Source organism: Porites lutea, chromosome 12 (assembly GCF_958299795.1).
Source record: "Porites lutea chromosome 12, jaPorLute2.1, whole genome shotgun sequence".
Classification (NCBI taxonomy): domain Eukaryota; kingdom Metazoa; phylum Cnidaria; class Anthozoa; order Scleractinia; family Poritidae; genus Porites; species Porites lutea.
Window position 1 is genome coordinate 13,480,007 of NC_133212.1, and position 22,359 is coordinate 13,502,365.

Consider the following 22,359-nt stretch of genomic DNA (forward strand, 5'->3'; position numbering starts at 1 on the left):
AGACTCTAAAAATGCAGTCGTTTCTTTTTTTTGTCGGTGGGACCTAGTTTGTAGGCCACGCGTTCCTAGCGAAGACCGTGGAAACTGGGGATAAGAATGGTGGCGACTTTCACTGTATGCAAATGAGTCTCCTGATGAGCATGCTTATTTTTTCGGCGATGACTCTGGGCGATGACTCAAATGACGCTTGTAAGTTTGGCAATGATGTAATTTTCCTCGAATGGCGGCCCTTGATTTTCGTGTGATTATGCACGACATGCAGGCACTGATTAAAAAGGAAATATCCCAAAGTAGGATGAGAAAATATTATAGCGGGGAAATTCTATTTTGTGGTGTTTTAAGGCGTTACGTTTCTCAGAATATTGTCGCAATTACTGGAAATCTTCGGTTAAATAGATTCACTTTGTTTTATGTATTTAATTCATAGATTTTAGCAGTTGTTAAGATGTGAAGTCGTGTTGCACTTTATAAATACTTGCGATATCAAGTATCCACTGTCACGTAATTTTTACGTGCGTACGTGCGTAAAATTTGCGTTCGCAAATAAAATAGAGGCAGTGTATGAAAGATCGCACGTACAATTATGTAAGCGTAAAAGTAGAAACTCGCTCGACTTGACGGTTAATCTCAACACTTTATATCTTACCTCTATTTTATTTACGTGATTAAAATGTACGTGCGTTAACGTGCACAGCCAAAAACGCGTCAGTGGAAATCCACCCTAACGTTACGTATGTATCACGGATGTGTTTATACGGGTAGCTTTCAGAGCTTTGAACTTGACTATCCGCGCACTCTACTTGCAGCACTTCATGTCCATAGAATAGAAATCCCATATCGAGCTTTTCCGGAACGTGTTGGTCCAAGAATTCTATCGCTTGAAAGTGTTGATTATTTTGGAACAAATGATCACTTCAGTGTTCGAAAAAAAAGAGAATTCAATAATCTTAATGAGCAAAACCTCAAAGTTTACTGGAAAATCAGGATCGAGGATGGAGGAATCAAGGATCGAGGATCGGTTAAAAAGAACTTGAAAATAAAATAAATAAATAAATAAATCGTGGATCAGTGGTGAAGTGGGCGGCAGACTTTAGATAAATTTCATAGAACATAACCCCGTTCGTTGTACTGAACACTGATTACGACTCCGACTCCGACTCCGTCGCTAGTGAAAACCAGCCTTTAATTTAAGGCTACCTCTTTGTTGACCCAATGCATCTTGCACACCTGTCATTTTTTCAATCGGCCATGATCGATATTGATAATTGGTGACAACAAAGTCACAATTGAATAACGTACAAGCCGGCATAATTGCATGTCAAACAGACTTAATTTGTTATAAATTGAATGAGAAACAGGCAGAATTGAATGACAAACAGACATAATTGAATGTGCCGAGCAAATGAAAACTGCTCCATACTTAAGCTCGTCACTAAAAATTACAAACGGTTACACACGAAAAGACCGTGTGGGTCCCTGTGGTCTACTGACCTCCAAGAACTTAAATTCGTTGTAACATGGATCACATATTCTTCGTTTCACTTGTTTTGGCTTTCTTCTCTTTTGCTGCTGCCATTATTCCTCAGTACAACATTGCATATTTTGAGCAGAAACTTGATCACTTCAACTTTGTCCAAGACACAACATTTTCACAAAGGTATTTGTACACAGGTAAGCTAAATTCCGAGGCAACTTAAAACTTCAGCAGAGCAGGTAAGTTTCAGGAATCTTATAGTTACCATCAGGGCATCTGTTGACTGAAATGTCTTTGTAAGTACAGTCAACTCTCTAAGAAGGATACCTCTCGGACTGGCATTAAGTGTCCGTCTTGGAGTGTTGCCCGTTAATACAGAGTCTATAAAGAAAGTAAAGAGAGCAAGGGACCAACTCTAGGTGTCCATGTTACCGAGATGTGCGTCTTATTGAGGTGTCCGTTGAGTCGTTAAGGGAGAATCGACTGTAATTCAAAAATGTACCATCGGTTTTTTTCCGAAATTTCCCCCGACAATTCAAAAATTGACAGAAAAATAAAAAGGTGCTTGCTTATCATTATTTTTATAGCAGCAGTTTGCATTCACCTGCTTGTTGTACGGCGAGCACGCTGTAAAAGAATGATGGCATATTTCATAAATTTAATAATGCAATACAGAAACATTTGTAGTACTATTGTCTGGACAAACAGGCACGTTTGGTCAAATGTGGTAGCTTGAAAATAGTTGGACTTTTTAAATTATTTTACATCTTTAGGGGAAACAAGACAATGAATATCTGTGTGATTTTGCTAAAAGGTGCCCGCTAAGTTTTGGCTTGAACACGGGCATCGCCCGTGTTCAAGCCAGTGTAGCCGGAAAAAAACCAGGGGGCTTGCCGTCTTGCTAGGTGTCAGCTGAGAGCCCTGACCCAGACCGATCCGTGCGTGGTGGCTTCCTTGTTTTGTGTGAAAACCATGGGGGTAGGGAGGGGAGATTCTGTCACTTTGATTAGAGTTTTATGTCAGAAAGCAGTGCAAAGTCAGAGAATTTTTCCTGTGGCCTAGGCTAGCCAAATCAATGCGGTGACTCATAATCACAGCATTACTAGCAGAGCTTGGGGGAAGCGATTGACTAGTCATAAGCTTCATGGGTGGGAAGGGTGCGTAGTTGCTCCTTGGACTTACCCGTCTAGAGACTCAGTACAGGCACCTTGTATGAAATCCAGACAGATATACAAACAGTATTTTTGTAGTTTTTATCTCACCAGTGCTGAAAACATGACAATATTATCGTTATAACTTGATTGGTTTTTGTGACAAGTAGTCTAGGCAGTTTGACAAGACGAATGTTTTAACAAACCTTACATATGTAAAGGCGGAAAAACAAAAGTTCACTTACGCTCAAAATAGTATCACTATTAATCGCTGTTTCGTACATCAAAGATATTTTCCCTTTTAATCACAATGTTAAGGCTGTTATTAAAACGTAACGGCAAACGCAGAGCGAAAGATGGGATCAACGAAGACAATAAGTGACAGCGTTACCAACAGCTTCTATTTGGTTTCTCTGTGCTGAATGTTTTGGGCCTCTACAGTTCTTCCTCGGGCACTGAAAAGTGAACATGGTATCTTTTCATGAATTCTCTTACTTAATTTAAACTTATATTGAAATATGCATTTATGAGCAAAATGTCACAAACTGTAAGTACCATGTGTTTAAATTGATCCCGGCGCAAGAAACCTGTACTAGTGGCCTAGAAACGTACTCATGAAGAATATGCTCAGAGGGTCGGAGAGAAGCAGGTGAATTGGTGTGATTTTCGGCTAGTTGAGATTCTTACATGCTATTTTTTATATTTCATTTGTTTCTGTCACTATTTGTGCCCCTATAATGTCAAATTTTCTCTTCTCTTACTTTGCCTAAAGTGAAAAAAAGGAACTTTCCTGTTGTGGTTTTAGAGGAGAAAATGTAGCCTGCGTGGCAGTCGCAAAAAGAGGAGGGGGAGGGGGAGGGGGGATCGAGAAAGGGAAAAAGGAAAGGAGCCCTCTCTCACTCCAATCCCCCTACCCTTTTTCCCTCCCTCCCTATCCCCTACCCCTTTCAAAGCCAGCTACGTAGGCTATAGAAGATGGGAACCGTACCTATCGCTGCCAGGAAACTTGTTATGACGTTAGAATACCGCAATACCGCATCAAAATTTAGCCAAATACCGAAACCGCAGTTACAAATGGGAAAAAGTTGACGTTGTCAATATTTCAAATCCTCCTTTCAAAAAGAAATAATACTTTTATGTCAGTGTTTCCAAGTCAAGGTGCGTCGAAGTCAAGCGTGCGATAAACATAAGATCATTGCACTCGTTTAATTTTGTTCATTACATGTATACATTTACGTAAATGATACAACGGGGGTACGTGGGTTAATTTTTGCTTGGTATGTGCCGCTGGCCTCCCAGTGCCCCTACCGCCATTATAGTCTATTCTGTGGCCAATGATAGACCCCATCTAAGTCACTTTTGGACAAATATTTAATTTTCGCGATGCCAGCTTAGTCACTTTCTATTTTTATGAATTGAACATTTTTTAAACTGAATGAAGAACACTTTACTTTTCATCTACAGAGCAAACATTCTGGTACGTTTGCTAACCGTAAACATGAAGAACTGTCTTACCCCCAAAACTCAGAAAATGCACGACCCCATTCTAGTAACTCTCTTGGAAATGCGACCCCATACAGCGGCACATCCCCATTAGCCTCTTATAAGGAAGTAACTCCAACTCCCCCCCCCCCCCCCCCCATTCCTGGGCTGCCTTGCTACGTAGACTAAGCACACATGGTGACGCTAATACTTGTAAATTCTATATTCCTGCATGCGCAACGAGAAGGACAAGTTGTAATTTTTAGACCACACCATCTTCATAGATTATCTTTCAACACTACGCAATTTATAACGATTTCACTGACCTCACTATTTGCTGAAATATCTGACTGATCACTTAGTTGACCCTCTGGATCGCTTGCCATTGTTTCGCGACTGGCACGAAAGTGGCAGTAAAACTGGTAAAGAGGTTAACCAAGCTGACCATTCCCACAAGGTCCATGAGGTCGTAAATAATGCGACATGTTTACGTATCATTGGATAAAAAAGTTAATGTCGTTAATCATATCGAGTATTAACTGAAATTACAAACCATAAGATTTGTCTGGATGTACTGTTTGCGCAATATACGATCCCCGACTGTGCAACTATAAGAAGACACGCAAGTCACGCAGGCTAGCTAGGGAGACCTTTTAGGATTTGTATCCTCTTGTCATGAAAAAGAAGCAAATCACCGCGACACAATGATTTTTTCACCGACTACCGCAACATGAAATTTTAATCTCACCGCACACCGCTTGGACCCTGAAAACCGCAATACCGTACTTTGGAATTACCGCAACACCGCACCAAAAATAACCCAATAAAAAAAAAAGTACCGCAATACCGCAAACCCTTACGCCCCCCTCGTCAATCATTTTACCGACTGACTCGTAACTGTGCCAAAATGACTTCGCCTTTTTAGAATACGTTAAATATTATTATTACAATTATTATTTGTAGTTCAAATCAAATTAAATCAATCAATTCAATAACTTTATTTAACCATGAAATCCTTTTCACTAAAAAGTGCTCTCCCAAGGAGCCATGCACTTTAACAATAAGTTACACATATTTAATAATTTATAATACTGAACCTATGTCGTTACAATTATAAAAATTACTTAATTTTAAAATTGAATTAAGAAAATTATTTAAACTAGTGGTCTGCTTAGCCTCGACCGACACACTATTCCATAGGACAGCACCCCTATACCAGAAACACTTCTTAAATGCCTCAGTGTATGGTCTCGGAACGAAGAGATTGTGTTGCGAGCCCCGCAGATTTTGTCTGTGAATGGAGTTGGTGTGGGCAAATTTCTCTGATATACATTCGCGTACTCATCTGTTCACTGTTTTGAACATGAACCTTTTTTAACTGGTTTGCTCGCCTGACCGAGAGGCTCATCCAATTGAGATCACGAAGGATCTGGGGTGATCTAACATCCCAGCCGGTTCCAGTTATTATACGTACCGCTCTGTTTTGTATTTACGCAAGTCTTTGACTAAGTAGACTGCGAGCAGTCCCTCTTCAGTCCGTCAAGTCTAAGCTTGGCAGGACTGGAGAGGTTCGCTCGCTCGCTTCGCTCGATTTTCTCGCTTGCGCTTTCCTCGCTCGCGTGACCATCCTAAGGGACTGCTCGCAGTCTATTGACTAAGACCAGTGCCAATATTTCCCCAGACAACACCACAATAATCAAGATGAGGCAGAATCAATGATTTGTAAACTGAGACAAGAATCCCCTGGGGACAAATTGGTTTCAGTCTCCTCAGGGCAGCAAGTGCTTTTGCGACTTTACCACTGAGTTCCCCAAGAAAGTGTTTCATCCACCCACACGCCTAGGCTTTTTTTAGGTAATGACATCTTTCTATTGATTGACCATCAAGACAGATATCTGGTTCACTAGGGAGTAGAGAAATTTTGTGTCGGATCCCCGTGAAGAGACACTTGGTCATATAACATTCAGACTAAAGCGACTCGAGTCGAGCCATTGTTTCAGATTGGCAAGGTCATGAGTGAGGGATGAAAACAAATCATCACGGTTTTTAGAAGAATAAGTGAGATTAGTGTCATCAGCATACATCCTGACATCTGACAGAAGGTTACAGTTTGGCAAGTCATTATTGATATATATTAAGAATAAAAGGGGGCCAAGGATAGAACCCTGAAGCACTCCACAATGTGTAAAGCTAGTATCAGAATCGACATTGTTTATCACTGAATCTGAGTTCTGAGTTCTAGGTCTAACGCACATTTAGTACACAACACGCAAAAGGCAGTTTGTGTAGACTGCAAGATTATGGTTATTCATTGGGGGATATGTAAAATATGTTATCAACCTTCCTGGTTCTTTTTGCCACAGGAAACAAAAAGTATAACTTACAGTAAAGGTTACTGAGTATCAGATATTGTGATGTACATGTAATTTGCACGTAACGGTTTGTCAGTCAGATTTTCCAAAGAAAACATATTCTAAACACAAAAATCGGCCTAATTTACCATTTGGGTAGAATCCCTTTAAGACGGAAAGATTCACTTATAAACATAAACAGTGAACTGGACGCAGCCAAAGACTTTCGCGAATGACAACCAGCCTTTATAAAACATAAAAATTTCATGGGCTATTAGCTTCTCAAATGGGTGTGGTTTGTGGGGGGGGGGGGGGGTGGGGGGGCAGTGATGCAGACGTATGGGTAAGAATTCTTTTCCAAGACTATTTCCGTGATCGATTTTGATTTATAATGTTCTCTTTTTGTTTTACAATCAGTTTAAGTATAAATTTCTGGCTTTCTTTACATAAGTTGGAGCTTCTTCGTTTTAATTTTCGAGTTTTTCAAAAGTAACTCTAGTATATGAATGGACGCTTCGCGTTTAGCCTTAGCTAAATCTATATATTATTTTAAGTCTGTGTATATTTCTTTGTAGATCAATACTGGAATAACAACGGGCCCATTTTCTTTTACACTGGTAATGAAGGCTCTATCACCGACTTTTGGAAAGATTCTGGCTTTGTTTTTGAAGCAGCTGAGCAGTTTAATGCGTTAGTCATATTTGCCGAACATGTAAGTTTCAACTTTCACAGTATCAGTGATACTGTGTATGTACTCTCTTTCCCAGGGTCCTCTCTCTTCCTCTCGCGAGAAAGGATTGAATACCAAAGGCTTTATCAGTCTAGAATTGGCTAAGGGTATGGATTCTGTGATATGATACCATGTGACGATAATGTAAAAAATAAGAAACCAATAATTAACAACATTTTTTTCTAATAAATATCTTCGGGAAGCGAAGCGATCTGCCATTCTTCACGAAAGAGCAATCGCAAGAAGGAGAAAAGCGTGGTTTCGTTTACGCAAGAGCAGAATATTAGGGCTTAAGCCAAACACAGTTGGACGACATTGCGCATGAGCACACCATTATTTCTAGGCAGTTATTTGCAGGTCACGTGGTGGGCTCTCGGCCAATGCAAAGGAACAAAAATTTGTATCGAATGATAATAACATTTTTCACGCACAACACGTATTTTTTGCAAGCTAGAGATGGGTAGAATAGCATGTCATCCATATAAACATTCGTGAAATTTTTCAAATCATATTTCTTTGCAACTTAGCGTTGCAGTTCCCTATAAACAAATACTTTTACTGTACCCTTCACTAGTTGCCTGAGGCCATAAAAAAGATGGTTAACGTCCCGGTTAGAGTATATGTCATTTCCTTGATAATGATGTGTAATTTTTAACTTTAAAGCGATACTATGGGGAATCTCTTCCATTTGGTAGTGAATCATTTGAGCATGACAAGATTGGTTACCTTGCAGTAGAACAAGCCATGGCAGACTATGCTGTATTGATAACAGAACTTAAGATTCAGCTTAATGCAACGAAGAGCAAAGTTGTAGCCTTTGGTGGAAGGTGAGATATGATTCTAGTAAATTCCATAATCCACTCTTGTTGCATGATCTAAATGGAAGGCTTTAAATGAGGTCGGTCTTCATATCAACAGTGCTCATGGCAAAAAGCCAGGATTTTCAATTTAGATACTCAGTCCACGGTTGCTTAAACTTCAACCGTTAGCCACTTAAGGACAATTCATCAACATGACTTGAAAGATTGCATTAAAATTGGTGTAAATTTGAGAAGTTTGAGGGTGAAAGTTTGAAATGCAACGAAAATATGGCTAATTAAAGGCACGAAAGTCTGTGCAACCCACCGTACAAACGTGTACAAAACCTCGTGATTTAATTTAACGCAAATACTGTGGCGCTTTACGATCTCGATTAAGTCGTCCCTGTGTGTTATGTTTCGTTGCTGATGTACCCTATTAATTATAAACATGATCTTCAAAGCGTTCAAGGAGGCTCTGTCCATCATCGGCCTTTCGTTCGATTGCAGAAATCAATCGAAGTGGATTGAGTTCGATATATGATAAGACCTTTTTGCTGGCCGGCTTCAGGCATCTGTTAAGGCTCAATCCGTTAGTAGTGTCTGTTTTCAGATCTTATATCATGTAGAAAACAACTAGAAAAGGGCACTGGACCAGTTGTTGGTGATGATTTAAAGCAAGGGTGAAAAACAGGAATATCTACCATGAGCTATTCTCCTTCGTTACAAGTACAATGTATTATCTGGAAAAACCAAGGACATGCTAAGTCATGGTTTAATTGCATGATTCTTGTTGCTTGCCTGTTAGAAGAAAAAGAATGTAAGACATGATTAATGATATTCTTTCGTTAATCGAAGTCGCGACGATCGCTATAAATGAAACTACGATCTTAGAGATCAAGGTGACGATCCGGCCATTCCGATCAAGTTTGACAACGTATTTAAGTCGTCTGATGAAGGTAAAGGAATCATAACATAACATAACATAAACTTTATTAATGTGTCTTGGAATGTCTAGCCGATGGGGTTAAGAACCCCTCTACTAATTGGGGACACCTAACAATATAATATAGTTACCTAACAATATAATATAGTTAAAATCCTATTAACTATCTACTAATGAAATAATTGATTTAAAAAGATTAAGAATTACAAAGGATTAAGAATTACAAAGGATGCAATTATAGTTACCTAACAATATAATATAGTTAAAAAACCTACTAACTATCAACTAATGAAATAATTGATTTATAAAGATTAAGAATTACAAAGGATGCAATTGGAGCAATTGTCGTCGTCTATCATTACACCTAGATCAAATTTACGAATACAATTTTTGAAACTAAATAATGATGGGAGAGTTCTGATTTCGCTTGGCAGCTTATTCCACAACTTTGGTCCCAGGTAGGTGAGCGAGTGTTTACCATATTTATTGGTCCTAAATCTGGGAATGGCGAACTCTGCCGTCCTCAAGTTGTAGGGTGAGCAATGCGCGTGAAATAGCTCGGATATTTTGATGGGGCATAGTTTGTGTTTCACCTTATACATAAGGATAGCAATATCTTGCAGTCTTCTGTTCTGAAGAATCGTTAGGTCACTTTTGTCCAGCAATGCTTGGTAGCTTGATTGCTTATCTAGGAAAACTGCGCGTAGTGCTCTTTCTTGGACCCGTTCAAGCTTTCTTTTGTCGGTAGCACTACAGAAATGCCAAGTCAGGTGGCAATAGGTTAAGTAAGGCAATATGGCTGATTTATACAGAGTTAATTTAGCATTGGTAGGGACAAGTTTTTTAAGCCTTAACATTACACCTACTCTTTGACTCGCCTTCTTACATATTTCATTAATGTGAGTGTTAAAATTCAACTGTTCATCTATGGTGACCCCTAGCAACTTAAGACAGTCAGAAGATTCGATGGTGTTTCCTTGAAAGTGTAATGGAGTGTTACTTTCTGTCTTGTTATGCTTTAAAGTCATAGTTTGATATTTGCTCAGGTTTCCTTGTAGCAGATTGCTAGCGTACCATTCGGAGGCCCTATTGGCATTCCTCATAAGATTGGTGTCAGCCATTTTCAGGTTCCCCGCTGTTTCAAACATTTGATGGTCATCCGCGTATATAGAGAGATGCGAATTTATTACGTATGTCAGATCGTTTTGAAAGATGTTCCATAACAATGGGCCAAGGGCCGATCCTTGTGGACAACCCCTATCTGTACGCTTCCATTCACTTCTGAAAGCTCCCAGTTTCACTCGGTTCAATCGATTACACAAGTAAGATCGAAGTAGATCACATAGTTCGTCATTAAAACCATACGCTTTTAATTTGCTGATCATTAAGGACGGATGAAGCGAATCAAAAGCCTTACTCAAGTCGGTAGATAAGATTTTAACAATTTGCTGGTTATCACGTGCTGATTTCCACGCTTCAATAAGACTTATCAATGTTGTTTCACAACTGTGGCGTTTACGATATGCCGTAATTCGGGAATCCAGACGGCTGTCGAATTGCTTAGAAATCTGGTCGCTAAGTAGCTGCTCGAACACCTTACTAACCACTGGAAGGACAGTTATTGGTCGATAGTTCCGACAATCTTGTGGATCCTCTTTCTTAAAGACGGGCGTCCATTCCCCCCTTTTCCAGTTGTTTGGCCATTGTCGATTTGTAATACATGAATTGTACAGATTCGCAAGTGGTATAGCAAGTTTTTCCGCTCCATATTGCCAAAAGTGTGATGCAGGTTCAGAGGTTTTGTTTTTGCTTGTTAAAGCTATTGCTTTTTATTTCCTCCTTTCCGTCGTTATCCTCGGAGAAGCTTGAGCTCGCTCGTAGCGTTACCTCCCACAATTTTTGGATATGCGACGATAGTCTTCTACAAGTGAAAAAAGCCTTCTTAGCAGGAAGAATTTTGCAGTAATTTTTCCACTTCAGTTTGGTGTCTTGCATTTTTGCATTATTTTAGTCTGTGACTTAAGTCTAGAGGTCTGAATTTTTTACTCTATTGAAAGTTAGTTATTTTATTTATTTATTTATTTGTCATTGAATTTTTTAAATAATTATTTTATTTCACTTTTAATTTTATAACGCATTGTTTTAGTCTAAATTTATTATTTTAGTATAATTATAGACCTATTAGTCCATTAAAAATTGAATGTTTTGTCAGTTATGGTGGGGAGCTAAGTGCCTATATGAGGTTCAAATACCCAAATGTGATTGATACAGCATTGGCAGCCAGCGCACCAGTTTACATGAAAACCTTTAAAGGGAGAGAGAGGCAGTTCTTTTTCTCGGCAGTAACTCAGGTGAGGACTTTAAAACCACCACAGTATTTAAACGGTATGTATCATTTAAAGATATTTAATGAGTAAGATGAATTAAAATGATACCCTGTTAGGCATCATGTAACATTATTATCACAGTCACTGAAACTTACTACCGATGTACATCAGATGTATTGTGCTAAACATTATTTTCGTTGAGGCATTTTTTTTTCAAATATCGTATTTATTCGATTAACCGCCCTGGGCGCTTATTAAATTTTAGGACCTTAAGAGTTGGCACTTATTCGAGGTGGGTGCTTATTCGAGATTGGGCGCTTATTAAATTTTAACCATTTTCAGCAAGTGTAGTACGTTTATTTTGCAACAAAACAATAAATGGTAATAACAAAAAGCGAAGATGTAACAAACCAAGGTTTCTGTAAACTACTCTGAAGAAAACTCCGTCTTCGGGGAAGTCTCTTAGTAGTACTTATTCAATTTCAATTTCAATCTCATTGTCACTCAAGTAGGTGGGGTAGGGGTGGGCGCTTATTCGAGGTGGGCGCTAATTCGAGGTTGGGCGCTTATTCGAATAAATACGGTATGTCTACTCTCCCAAGAAATTTCAATTTGTTAAAGTAGCTTGTCAGCAGGATATTGCTGTTTTAGACCAATTCGGTTCTGTAGTCTTTACTTAGTACCCTTACCCAAACACAAAATAATGATCCTGTAGAGCTTTGAGGAAGATATCAAACAAGTTTCATAAGGAAGCACTAGGTATAATATTTGGGGGGGGGGGGGTGGGGGAGAGGATTTTTGCAGGCATGGTTTTAGGTAATAGCATGATTAGTAGTGATATTTGGCATAAATACCACGAGTGATATTTCAAAATTGTTATACGTAACTTCATGAGCCGTTAGGCGCGTGAAATTTGAGACAATTTTGAAATATCACGCGTGGTATTTATGCCAAATATCGCGTACAAATCATGCTATTATTTGTTTATACTACTACCCACAAAAGGATTGTAATTTTCACATGTAGGTATTTCAAATTAAGCTGAAATACCACTGCTCTAAGCCAATCAAATTGCAGAAATTTGTCATGTTAGTAGTAACAGAAAAACTTAAGCCCAACTTTTTCAAATTTTGCAATATGTCCAATCCTTGCATCCGTTACACAAACGACAAGAAATAGTTTTAATACTTTTAAGTATTAAAATATCGTCTTAAATAACCAAACTGGACCATTGTTTTCGGAATTAAATTAATGCGAACACATGTTTTAGCTTTTTAAAAAGATAGCAAATAGCGTCACAGATGACCCTTAAAGACAAATTTTCTTTCTCTCGCGCACCCTTTAAAATAGACTTTGTTGGCGGGAAAAAGGTTTAAATTTTCAATTTGCGAGTCTTGTTAAAGCGTAAAAGAACATAAAAATAATGCAGATCGGAAAATCGGAGGGAACATGAGTTGAAGTTATAGACTGGGGAGAATTTAAAAATTTTCGGAAGCTGTTTTGAATCGGGCGATACAGAAATACTTTTTGGACGGGGTAATTTGAATCATTTACTTTCTTAGGATGCGTGCAAACGCACGCAACAACTCCCAACCTGCGGTGCATCGTGGGAAGGATACAACCCATAGGTCTTTGTAAACCGTGCGTAATTAGCGTGCGCGGCCCCAACAATGTTGGATCCGTTTGCATGGATCTTCCAACATTGTTGGGACCACGCACGCTCATTACGCATGGTTTACAAAGACTTATGGGTTGTATCCTTCCCACGATGCACTGCAGGTCCCAACATTGTTGGGAGTTGTTGCATCCGTTTGCATACCACTACCAACACGCACGCAACAACTCCCAACATTGTTGGCGCAACAATGTTGGGAGTTGTTGCGTCCGTTTGCACGCAGCCTTACACACTGTGACTGAAGTACAGTGTACTTTTGTCACAAATACAGTGTAATTGTTTCTCAGTAGTTAGTTAAAGCTGCATATCAAGTATTTGTTATGTTTACGCTTTAATTCTAGGACTTTTATAAGGCTGATCCTGATTGCCCTGGCTATATTGTTACTGCATTTGAAATGCTTGAGATGTTGAAAAATCAAGGAGCAGAAGGTGCCCTTAACGTATTCCTATCTTATTGCGATTTTAACAACTTAAAGTGATGTTACACGGGACGATTCGCAACCACAATTTTCCGCGCATCACAGCGTTACAATATTGTTGCTGCATTGTTCCAAATTGTTACTTTGTTCCAACATTGCTGCCCTAAAAATCAGTTCGTGAGACATTACATGTACCTTACGAATATTAATAATAATAATAATAATAACGCGAATATTTATACAGGATAACCTATCAGTTCTAATAAAAAGAACTGTTACCAAAAGGGTCCTGTAAAAAATTAATATGTAAACCGCGATATTTCATTAGTGTGGAACAAAGAAAAATTCTGAGACCCAACAGCATCTGAGTGCATGATCAACCAGGGTACTGGTGGATCGATTAATCTATCCGCTGGCATATGGAAAAAACTAATGCAGGTAAAAGGGCCTTGTTACGGCTTTCTAGTTAATTAACGCGTCCTTATTCCCTATGAAAATTGAGAAATTACTTGTGAATGACAAAATCACGGATTCGTGTCAAACAAGTATGTCTTCTAGGTATTATATCTAACGTTAAAAACAACAAAAATGAACTTTAAAAAACTGTTAAGCTAACAAGTTTTCAAAAACCACAATTGCAATCCGCTTCAATGTTCTTTAAGCTTGTCCATCCGTATCTCCTTTTGTATGTGCAGTGTGACTGAGTTATACCTTGTTTTCACGTTTTGAGCGGTTACTTGTATGTTTCACTCAATTTGGTGGCAGTTGTCGCTGTTTGAATTTGGATAAATTTCTTGACACAGCTCAAAATAGCCCAAATAATCATATTTAAAAATAGTGGTCGCTCATAACGCCACCTGTAGATTTTTTTTGTCTACGTATGTATGATTGTCTTCAATCTTCTATCACTATAATGAATAACATCAGGTTTATTTCGGTTAGTTGTAGTTACCCGACTGCTTCAAGTGTTGTTTTTAGTCGTAACTAGAAGTTTGAATCTTTTGCAGGCCTGTCTGAGCTCTCAAGGATCTTTAAGCTTTGCAAATCACTTGACTCAGTAGAGCAGGTATATATATCGCCAACAGGGAAAAGAACTCTTAATTATCAGAAAAATATTAAAGGCTTTTTAATCGAAGTGGCATTTGACAAGCTACAATTTCCTTTAGCTTATTGTGTGAGGTCAGCATAGCTCACTTATTCCCCAATCTCTACTTTCCTCTTAATTTGCAGATTCATCACATGTTACACTGGATTCGAAATGCCTTCACTACTCTTGCCATGGAGGATTACCCATACCCTACAGACTCGCTGCCTGGGTACCCTGTTAATGTGGTGTGCGAAATGATGGCAAATGCATCTTCCAAGCTCGATGGTCTGGCTGGTGCCACAGCTTTGGTGTACAATGGAACCAACGGAACACTATCATGCCTTGATCCAGATACTGAGTACATTGAATGTGCAGATCCTACAGGTTGTGGTCTTGGTCCAGATAGCCTTGCTTGGGACTATCAGGTACATAGCGAAGAAACCTGTAAGCACAAATCGTATGATACCTTGCGACTGACTGAGCAATCTTCAAGATTCAATCAACTGAAAACAACGTCTCATGACTTAGCGTAAAGATAAACGATAAGACCGCTGTGCCTTCTGGGAAATGCTAGTGCATGAATGCATTTGCACTACCGTAAAATTCCGAAAATAAGCCCCTCCAAATGAAGGGCCCCCCAAACTCGTAACGCAAAAAACCCTTCGTTAAATCGCCCCTCCGAAAATAAGCCCCCCGGGGGATTGTACTTGGAAATTGCCCTCAAATACAAACTAAAATAAAGCAAAAACGGTCAATTTCCTTCCAACTATAAGCTACTATAAGGCTAGCCCAATCGATTTTGAAACGCAAATTTCCCTCCATAGGTAAGCCCCTCCTATAAGCTCCTCCAAAAATAAGCCCCTCAAAAAGGGCCTTTGAAAAATATAAGTCCCGGGGCCCTTTTTTCGGAACTTTACGGTATCTTATGAGCGGCAAATATGAGCTGTATAACTGCACGATTTCCTGCATGAATTTTTTCGATTATGGCGTTGATAAGACCTCGTCTATTTTCGGTAATGTCACCACGCTCTCTTGAGAAATTTTGTAGAAAATATATGCACAGAGGTGAAGTTTTCGCCAAAAAGACTGGAATCCCCTTTACCTTGTTGTTATGTATCAAGCTTAGAGTTCGTGACGACAAAGGAAGTCTACATGGTATTATAAATGGTATTTTGAATTTGCAATTCTAATAAACATATACCAACAAATCCCTTTAGTCTCATCGTTCATGGTACAAAATTTTCAATCCATTGTACATCAAGAATGCTCGATGAGGCTCCCTTTGTGGGAGTTTTCCCTTACGTTAACAAGCCATGCCATAAGGTAATTAGAAAATTTTGAAACTGATGCTATTGAAAGTGTTTCAACTAAAAGCAAAGTATTTCACAACCCAGAATGGAAATCGCAATCACTCAATTAATCAAAACTTTTATTTATATATTTTCGTAGCTTGGCGGGCCCTTCTTATGCTAACCTCTTTCCCTTTATACTTCGCTAAAACATCAACTCACCAACATTCTGAAAAAATTTAAGTACACGTAATATTAAGGTGACTCGACCCAGTTTTTTTTAGGGGGTACCATCCTACTTTGAAGCTCTCTGGTATCCCCACCTTTACTTTTGTGGTAAGTATAACACATAGAATGGATAACATATAGATCAATCTACAATATAACATAAAATTTTTGGCGATCGGAGTAAATGTCACGTGGTTATAATGCCACGCCCCTTTAAGGTCTGAGTCGAAAATCTGCTGTTGCCAGCGTTTTTTCGTGAAAATCTCTCGGTTACACATAGGGCGCATTAGTGCCTTGCGCTGAACAGAGTTTCACCAAAATCGCAAAGACCCAATTCGAGAAATTCAGCGGTTTCCAAATTTAGGTCATAATTTATGCGAAAATGATAAGCAAACTTTACATGGATTATATCTAATAAACTATGAGATTCATCTCTGTATTTTGGGCATCCTTATAACAGATGGGTCCTTGCAAGTCAGCAAAACGCTTTAGGGCCTTGTAAATGCGCGCGATTTCGAGCAAAGCAAACATATAGAAATTATAGTTTTCGCTATTTGTTGACGTTTGTCAGCGTTTAAGAGTCAATGTCACGAAAAAAGCATTTTCTTACAAATTCGTAGTTTTTTTTCCTTCAAATTTTTTCAGGGCCACAATTGATTAACTAACTACTCGGACTCTGAATTTCATGGTCATTGAAAAACTGTGACATTACCTTCTATAAGCCCAAACTTGAGTAAACATTGAAGATTTTTAGCGTTTTGGCTGAGTTTGTGCTTTGGGAGTTGTCTATTGTTTCTAGTCTGTCATTATACAGCATTCTTGTCCAGCATGCGTGCAATGACAACGCTTGGCTGACTTCCGAATGCTCATCGAGATATGATAATTTAGTATAAGAAAATAGAAGGGATTCCCGTGGTTCGCATTAAACCTATGAAAAAATGATATCTTTTTTAATAGTAAGTAGATTTAGTGTGTAGCACTTCTTGATTTTTTTTCAAAGGCACAAGAAGCACGAGAATTGATGAAAAATTGTGAGTTAAACCTCTATGTATCCCTCGATGGCCTGTCTCACTGTACCAAAATTATCATATTCGGAAGTCAGCCAAGCGCGGTTATTGCACGCGTGCTGGACAAGAATGCTGTATAATGACAGACTAGAAACAATAGACAACTCCCAAAGCACAAACTCAGCCAAAACGCTAAAAATCTTCAATGTTTACTCAAGTTTGGGCTTATAGAAGATAATGTCACAGTTTTTCAATGACCATGAAATTCAGAGTCCGGGTTGTTAGTTAATCAATTGTGGCCCTGAAAAAATTTGAAGGAAAAAAAACTACGAATTTTTAAGAAAATGCTTTTTTCGTGACATTGACTCTTAAACGCTGACAAACGTCAACAAATAGCGAAAACTATAATTTCTAAATGTTTGCTTTGCTCGAAATCGCGCGCATTTACAAGGCCCTAAATTGTTTTGCTGACTTGCAAGGACCCATCTGTTATAAGGATGCCCAAAATACAGAGATGAATCACATAGTGTATTAGATATAATCCGTGTAAAGTTTGCTTATCATTTTCGCATAAATTATGACCTAAATTTGGAAACCACTGAATTTCTCGAATTGGGTCTTTGCGATTTTGGTGAAACTCTGTTCAGCGCAAGGCACTAATGCGCACTATGTGTAGCCGAGAGATTTTCACGAAAAAATGCCGGCAACAGCAGATTTTCGACTCAGACCTCAAAGGGGCGTGGCATTATAACCACGTGACATTTACTCCGATCGCCAAAAATTTTATGTTATATTGTAGATTGATCTATATGTTATCCATTCTATGTGTTAGACTTACGATAAAAGTAAAGGTGGGGATACCAGAGAGCTTCAAAGTAGGATGGTACCCCCCCAAAAAAACTGGGTCGAGTCACCTTAAGTGCCTTTCATGACTTTAGCCCTTCTTAGTCCTAGCCCGAACACTGAATGTAAATTAAACTCTTGCTTAAACATCGTTCTTTCTAAGACTATTTAAAAATTTATTTTTTTTGTAGCTTTATCCAAATCATATATCAAGTCTGTCATAACTAGATAACTAAAAGCTAAAAATGAAAGTTAAGAGCATTGCTTTTTTTAAGATAAGGAAAACGTAGGGTTTCACTGCATTTCCATAGCAATAGAACTGTAAATACGGGTAGGTATCGTATCTAACAAAAGGGTTTTCATTTCCGCGATTCTTATATGATTTATTTCATATACATCTATCAAAAGGGTTTTCTATCAATTTTTCTGTCAATTTTTTAGGTTTGCACTGAGATGAGCTTGCCTGCAGGTTCAAATAACAGGACAGACATGTTTCCAGTTTTACCCTCAACTCCTGAAATGGTAGCAAAATATTGCCAGCATAAATGGGGTGTGGTTCAGCGATCTAACTGGCCCATCATTCAGTTATGGGGAAAAGGTCAGTTACTCTGAAGATTTAAAGTTGTGATTCACACAGTGATAACTGAAATTTTACTTCAGTTGAATTTTCCGACTACAGTCGAAAGATTAAAACACAAGGTGCAACCAAGTGTGTTGTATATTGTATGACTTCAAGAAACTTCTGATGCAGGGGACGTAGATCTGTTCATTCTTGCACCAATATCTACATTTGGTATTGTTTTGTCCAAGAAAGCCATCTACCCATTACACAGTAATTTTCTTTTCTATTATGTCCATGAATTATTATTAGTTTTTCGTAAGTACATAGTTAATCTATTTCTATTTGTCCCTTTCAGATATATCCTCTGCTTCCAACATTATTTTCTCCAATGGTGACTTAGATCCTTGGAGGCCAGGAGGGGTATGTTATTAAGCGTAGCGGCTGAAATTCCACGATGTAATAAATACATGATTAGGGCAACGTTTGGGCAGCTGATGCATACTACAATGAGACCATTTGGGACAGGAAGAATGTTCTTCTAGTTACCGTTTTGACATAAAAGCTGCCGCAGTGGTTTTATTAACAGTGTGCCCTAATTTACAGTGAAGAGCACAAGTTGAGACAAATCTTCTTTTAGCCTGAAAATGTCGGTTAAGCTTTCTCTCTCCGATGAATTTTATTTACTTTGCAAAAGTGATGCTCCTTCAGAGAAATAATTACGTTGGCTCTGTTGTGGATATTCACGGTTTTCAACCTATGGTAGTATACCCATTCATTCCTCCCCTAGCAATCAAAAGTTCGCCCTACCTTAATTACCAATTACCCTGATCACTTCTTCCACTACATCTGAATTTTGATTAGCATTTTTATGTCGTTGATACTAGTTCGTACTATTCACTCTCATTATGATGTTTTTACCAGGTTCTTAAAAATGTTTCCTCAACACTTGTTGCAGTGCTTGTCAAGGGCGGAGCCCATCATCTTGACCTAAGGTATTTTCGTTATAATGTTGCCTCCCCATAAAATCTGCATGGCTGCCGTTCAAGATTATTTTGTTAATCTCTCTTCCTGATTGGTAAAGCACTTGCATACTAATATTTGCAGGTGATTATGATTTTGTAATTTCAATCCAACTTCAAGCAATTTGGCCCTCTTATAAGAGCACGAGTTAAGGAAAGAGATTTAAAAATTTTTGGTCCATGTGTACAGATAAGCAAATCTAAACCGCATAATCTACGGGCGAAAGGACCTTCCTGTATTCAATATTCTGTTCCTACTCTAGGAGGCGCTGTTGTTGACCAGCAGATGACTTGAAATGCCATTTATGGAGAGAGGAATGGCATAAAAGGGAAAAAGTAAAATTTCTGGACTCCACCCAGGTCCTGCACAGGCGCAGATCTAGAATAAATACTAACTGATTTCCTAAACGAGCGCCGGAAGTGAAAGCTTGCAAACCGGTATGGATCCGCGCCTTCTGCGGTCGCGTGGCCGTGAATGGCGATAGGTTAAACAACTTTACATGGTAATAGCATTCTGTCACAAAGGCACCAACTCAAGGCTTGGGTAAAACAAATGCAGTGCTCTGTATGAAATTACATACTATCACTCATCGAGGGAAAGATCCATTGAAATACTTTCATACTTTGTTCTAATATATATTGTTGTTTTTTATTCAGGGCATCCAACCCTCAGGATCCACCAACCGTCACAGAAGCCCGTCAGCAAGAACTGCAACTAATTCGACAGTTCATAGACTAGGCCAACTCCCTGTATTAAAATAAGTCATCAAAATAAGTGGCTAAGAAATACAACTTAATCATGATGGGAAGCGTTATGATAAATAAGTCCAAGTGTTATTTTTTCAATAGGTGCAAGGCAGTGCAGTGTGTCAGAAAAAGTAAGCAAGAAAGGCACGTTATTTTCAAGTGTAACTTTTACTGCATGAAGATGGAGTTGTTATAATAATGGTTGAATAAAAATGGTCAAATTTGTTTTTAATTTGTTTTTCCAAATCAGTCTTTTATTTTCCTAGAAACAGCGAACTGATTTTATCGCAGAACTTGAAACCTGTTTGTTCATAGAAAATGCTCACGGAAAGGCTGGTATGAGTTTATCACACAGCAGGCCTTTTTTTCACCATAATTGCAAAATCTGTCAGATTTCTGTTCCGGGAGTAGTCAGCTGTTCTTTTAGAGCCTAAACTGCGAGCAGTCTCTTATTTTTCTTTGCAAAGTTACTGAACGAGTAACCCAAGCATGCGAGCTGCGAAGCCGCGAGCCGCGATAACGAGAAGAGAAAAATCAGAAGAACTAGACGGATTTTAAGAGGAAAGACGGAGTGCAAGCAGTCTCTTAGAGCCCAACAATTGGTAGGAATCGCAGATTTTGCTCAGTCTGTGTAACGCTTTTTCTGGATGAAAGCAGAAATCTTTACGACTTGGGACCCTACTTATAGCTGAGTAGAAAATATACTTTACCACTAACGTTTTTCCAGTCAATTCTTGGAATTTAGCTTCCTCTGTAGACTGTAAAACAGTCCGTATTTTTGCGTATTCAAGTAAGCGCGAGCAGTCAAACAAAAGGTCTGGAACGAGGCTGAAAACAGAGAGCGCTCGCGCGCTTCCGCGCCCGTAACGCTTACGCCACGCTTTACCGATTTCTTTACTGACTGTACTGATTACAAGCTGTTCAAAATGGTCACACGTGCTGAAGTGAACAAAAAGAGCAACACGATGTCTAAGAAGTGGAGTCATCTGTTCAGTACGCATAAGGAAACCTCCAGACCGTTATGGTGAATGGATTACAGATAGTGTAAAGCAAATATATCGAAGTCCGCTTGAAGATGTTGGATGGCAAGCAAAGAAAGAACAAGGACTGGATAATCATACTGAGACAAAAATTGCAAATAAGGCTAGAACATTTTGGAACTCTGAGATTTTTTAGGAAGGGGATAGTGTAATGGGACATTTTGTGCTCGACATATAGCGAAGGATAAAATGGAAAAATCACACCCATGTAAAGTTTGTGAGCTTTTGTGGGACGGATTGATCTTATTTCTGGATCGGTATTTGCATATTCTCCGCTACGCGACTCCAAACTATTAATCTGTGCAAGATCACCCTTAAACTGTTGCGTGCTAATAAACAGAGAAGCGCATCAGGGAATTTTTGAGAGAATTTTAACTAAGGCAATAATTCTATTGAAATCAGACAATTTGTTTTTTACTTTTATGGGGACCGAGCAACATATCGAGGAATCACAATCCTGAATGTGCAATCCTCAGGCTAACAGGCTACCTGTACAGGGCTGGGATGTTCAAAGCTGGGTTAAGATAACCCGGCCTATAGCTTAGTGCGAAATTTAAATTCAGATTTGAAAGGTTAAAAGAAAAATTCAGTTAATTTAATTCTCCTTGCCTACAAATTGATGATTGGATGCTCTAAGTAGAATAGAGAAAATTTTCTGATAAAATACTTTAAAAAAAGAAAAGAAAAATAAACGGAATTAAAATTTAACCCCGAGTTAGCTCTGATCGACCTTGGAACAACTGGGCCTAGAAGATTAAAGTGCATTGAGCTGTCTGCAGTAGTTACACAAGCTGTTATATCACTTTTTATTGTTCTAAAGTATTTGAAACCATTATAAATTATAAAGATAGTTTCAACGTGCCAGTTGGAAGCTGTGGCATCAGTGTTTTGCTTCTGGTCATAACTAGTTAACGTTAGTTCTCGTTTGATTACCTTTCCTTGGACAAATACCTGATACACATACAATCGAACATACACACCTATATTGTAATTGTTAACAGAAGTTAAGCTAGTCTGATAGCCAGAGATTAAACGATCGATGAAGAGCCGTTTTTAAGGATGAAGTTAAACGATTGCAATTGCGACAATTGCATGATTGAACAATTGTGGTGGCCCCTCTGGAAACCAACTTTTGCTTCAATAAATAACTTTTGCGCAATTCACATGTACCAAAGGCCAAACTGG

At 38.7% G+C, this 22,359-nt stretch overlaps 1 protein-coding gene across 1 annotated transcript; it reads left to right on the forward strand.

The window, feature by feature from the left end:
* The first annotated feature begins 1,438 nt into the window (after nucleotides 1–1,438).
* On the forward strand, nucleotides 1,439–20,168 carry LOC140921362 (dipeptidyl peptidase 2-like). Its single transcript, XM_073371363.1, has 11 exons — nucleotides 1,439–1,671; nucleotides 7,034–7,170; nucleotides 7,852–8,015; nucleotides 11,144–11,282; nucleotides 13,275–13,362; nucleotides 14,360–14,418; nucleotides 14,583–14,864; nucleotides 18,248–18,404; nucleotides 18,724–18,788; nucleotides 19,290–19,360; nucleotides 20,045–20,168. The coding sequence occupies exons 1-11, from the start codon at nucleotides 1,518–1,520 to the stop codon at nucleotides 20,124–20,126; spliced, it is 1,398 nt and encodes a 465-aa protein (XP_073227464.1). The 5' UTR covers nucleotides 1,439–1,517; the 3' UTR covers nucleotides 20,127–20,168.
* The last annotated feature ends 2,191 nt before the right edge of the window (nucleotides 20,169–22,359 follow it).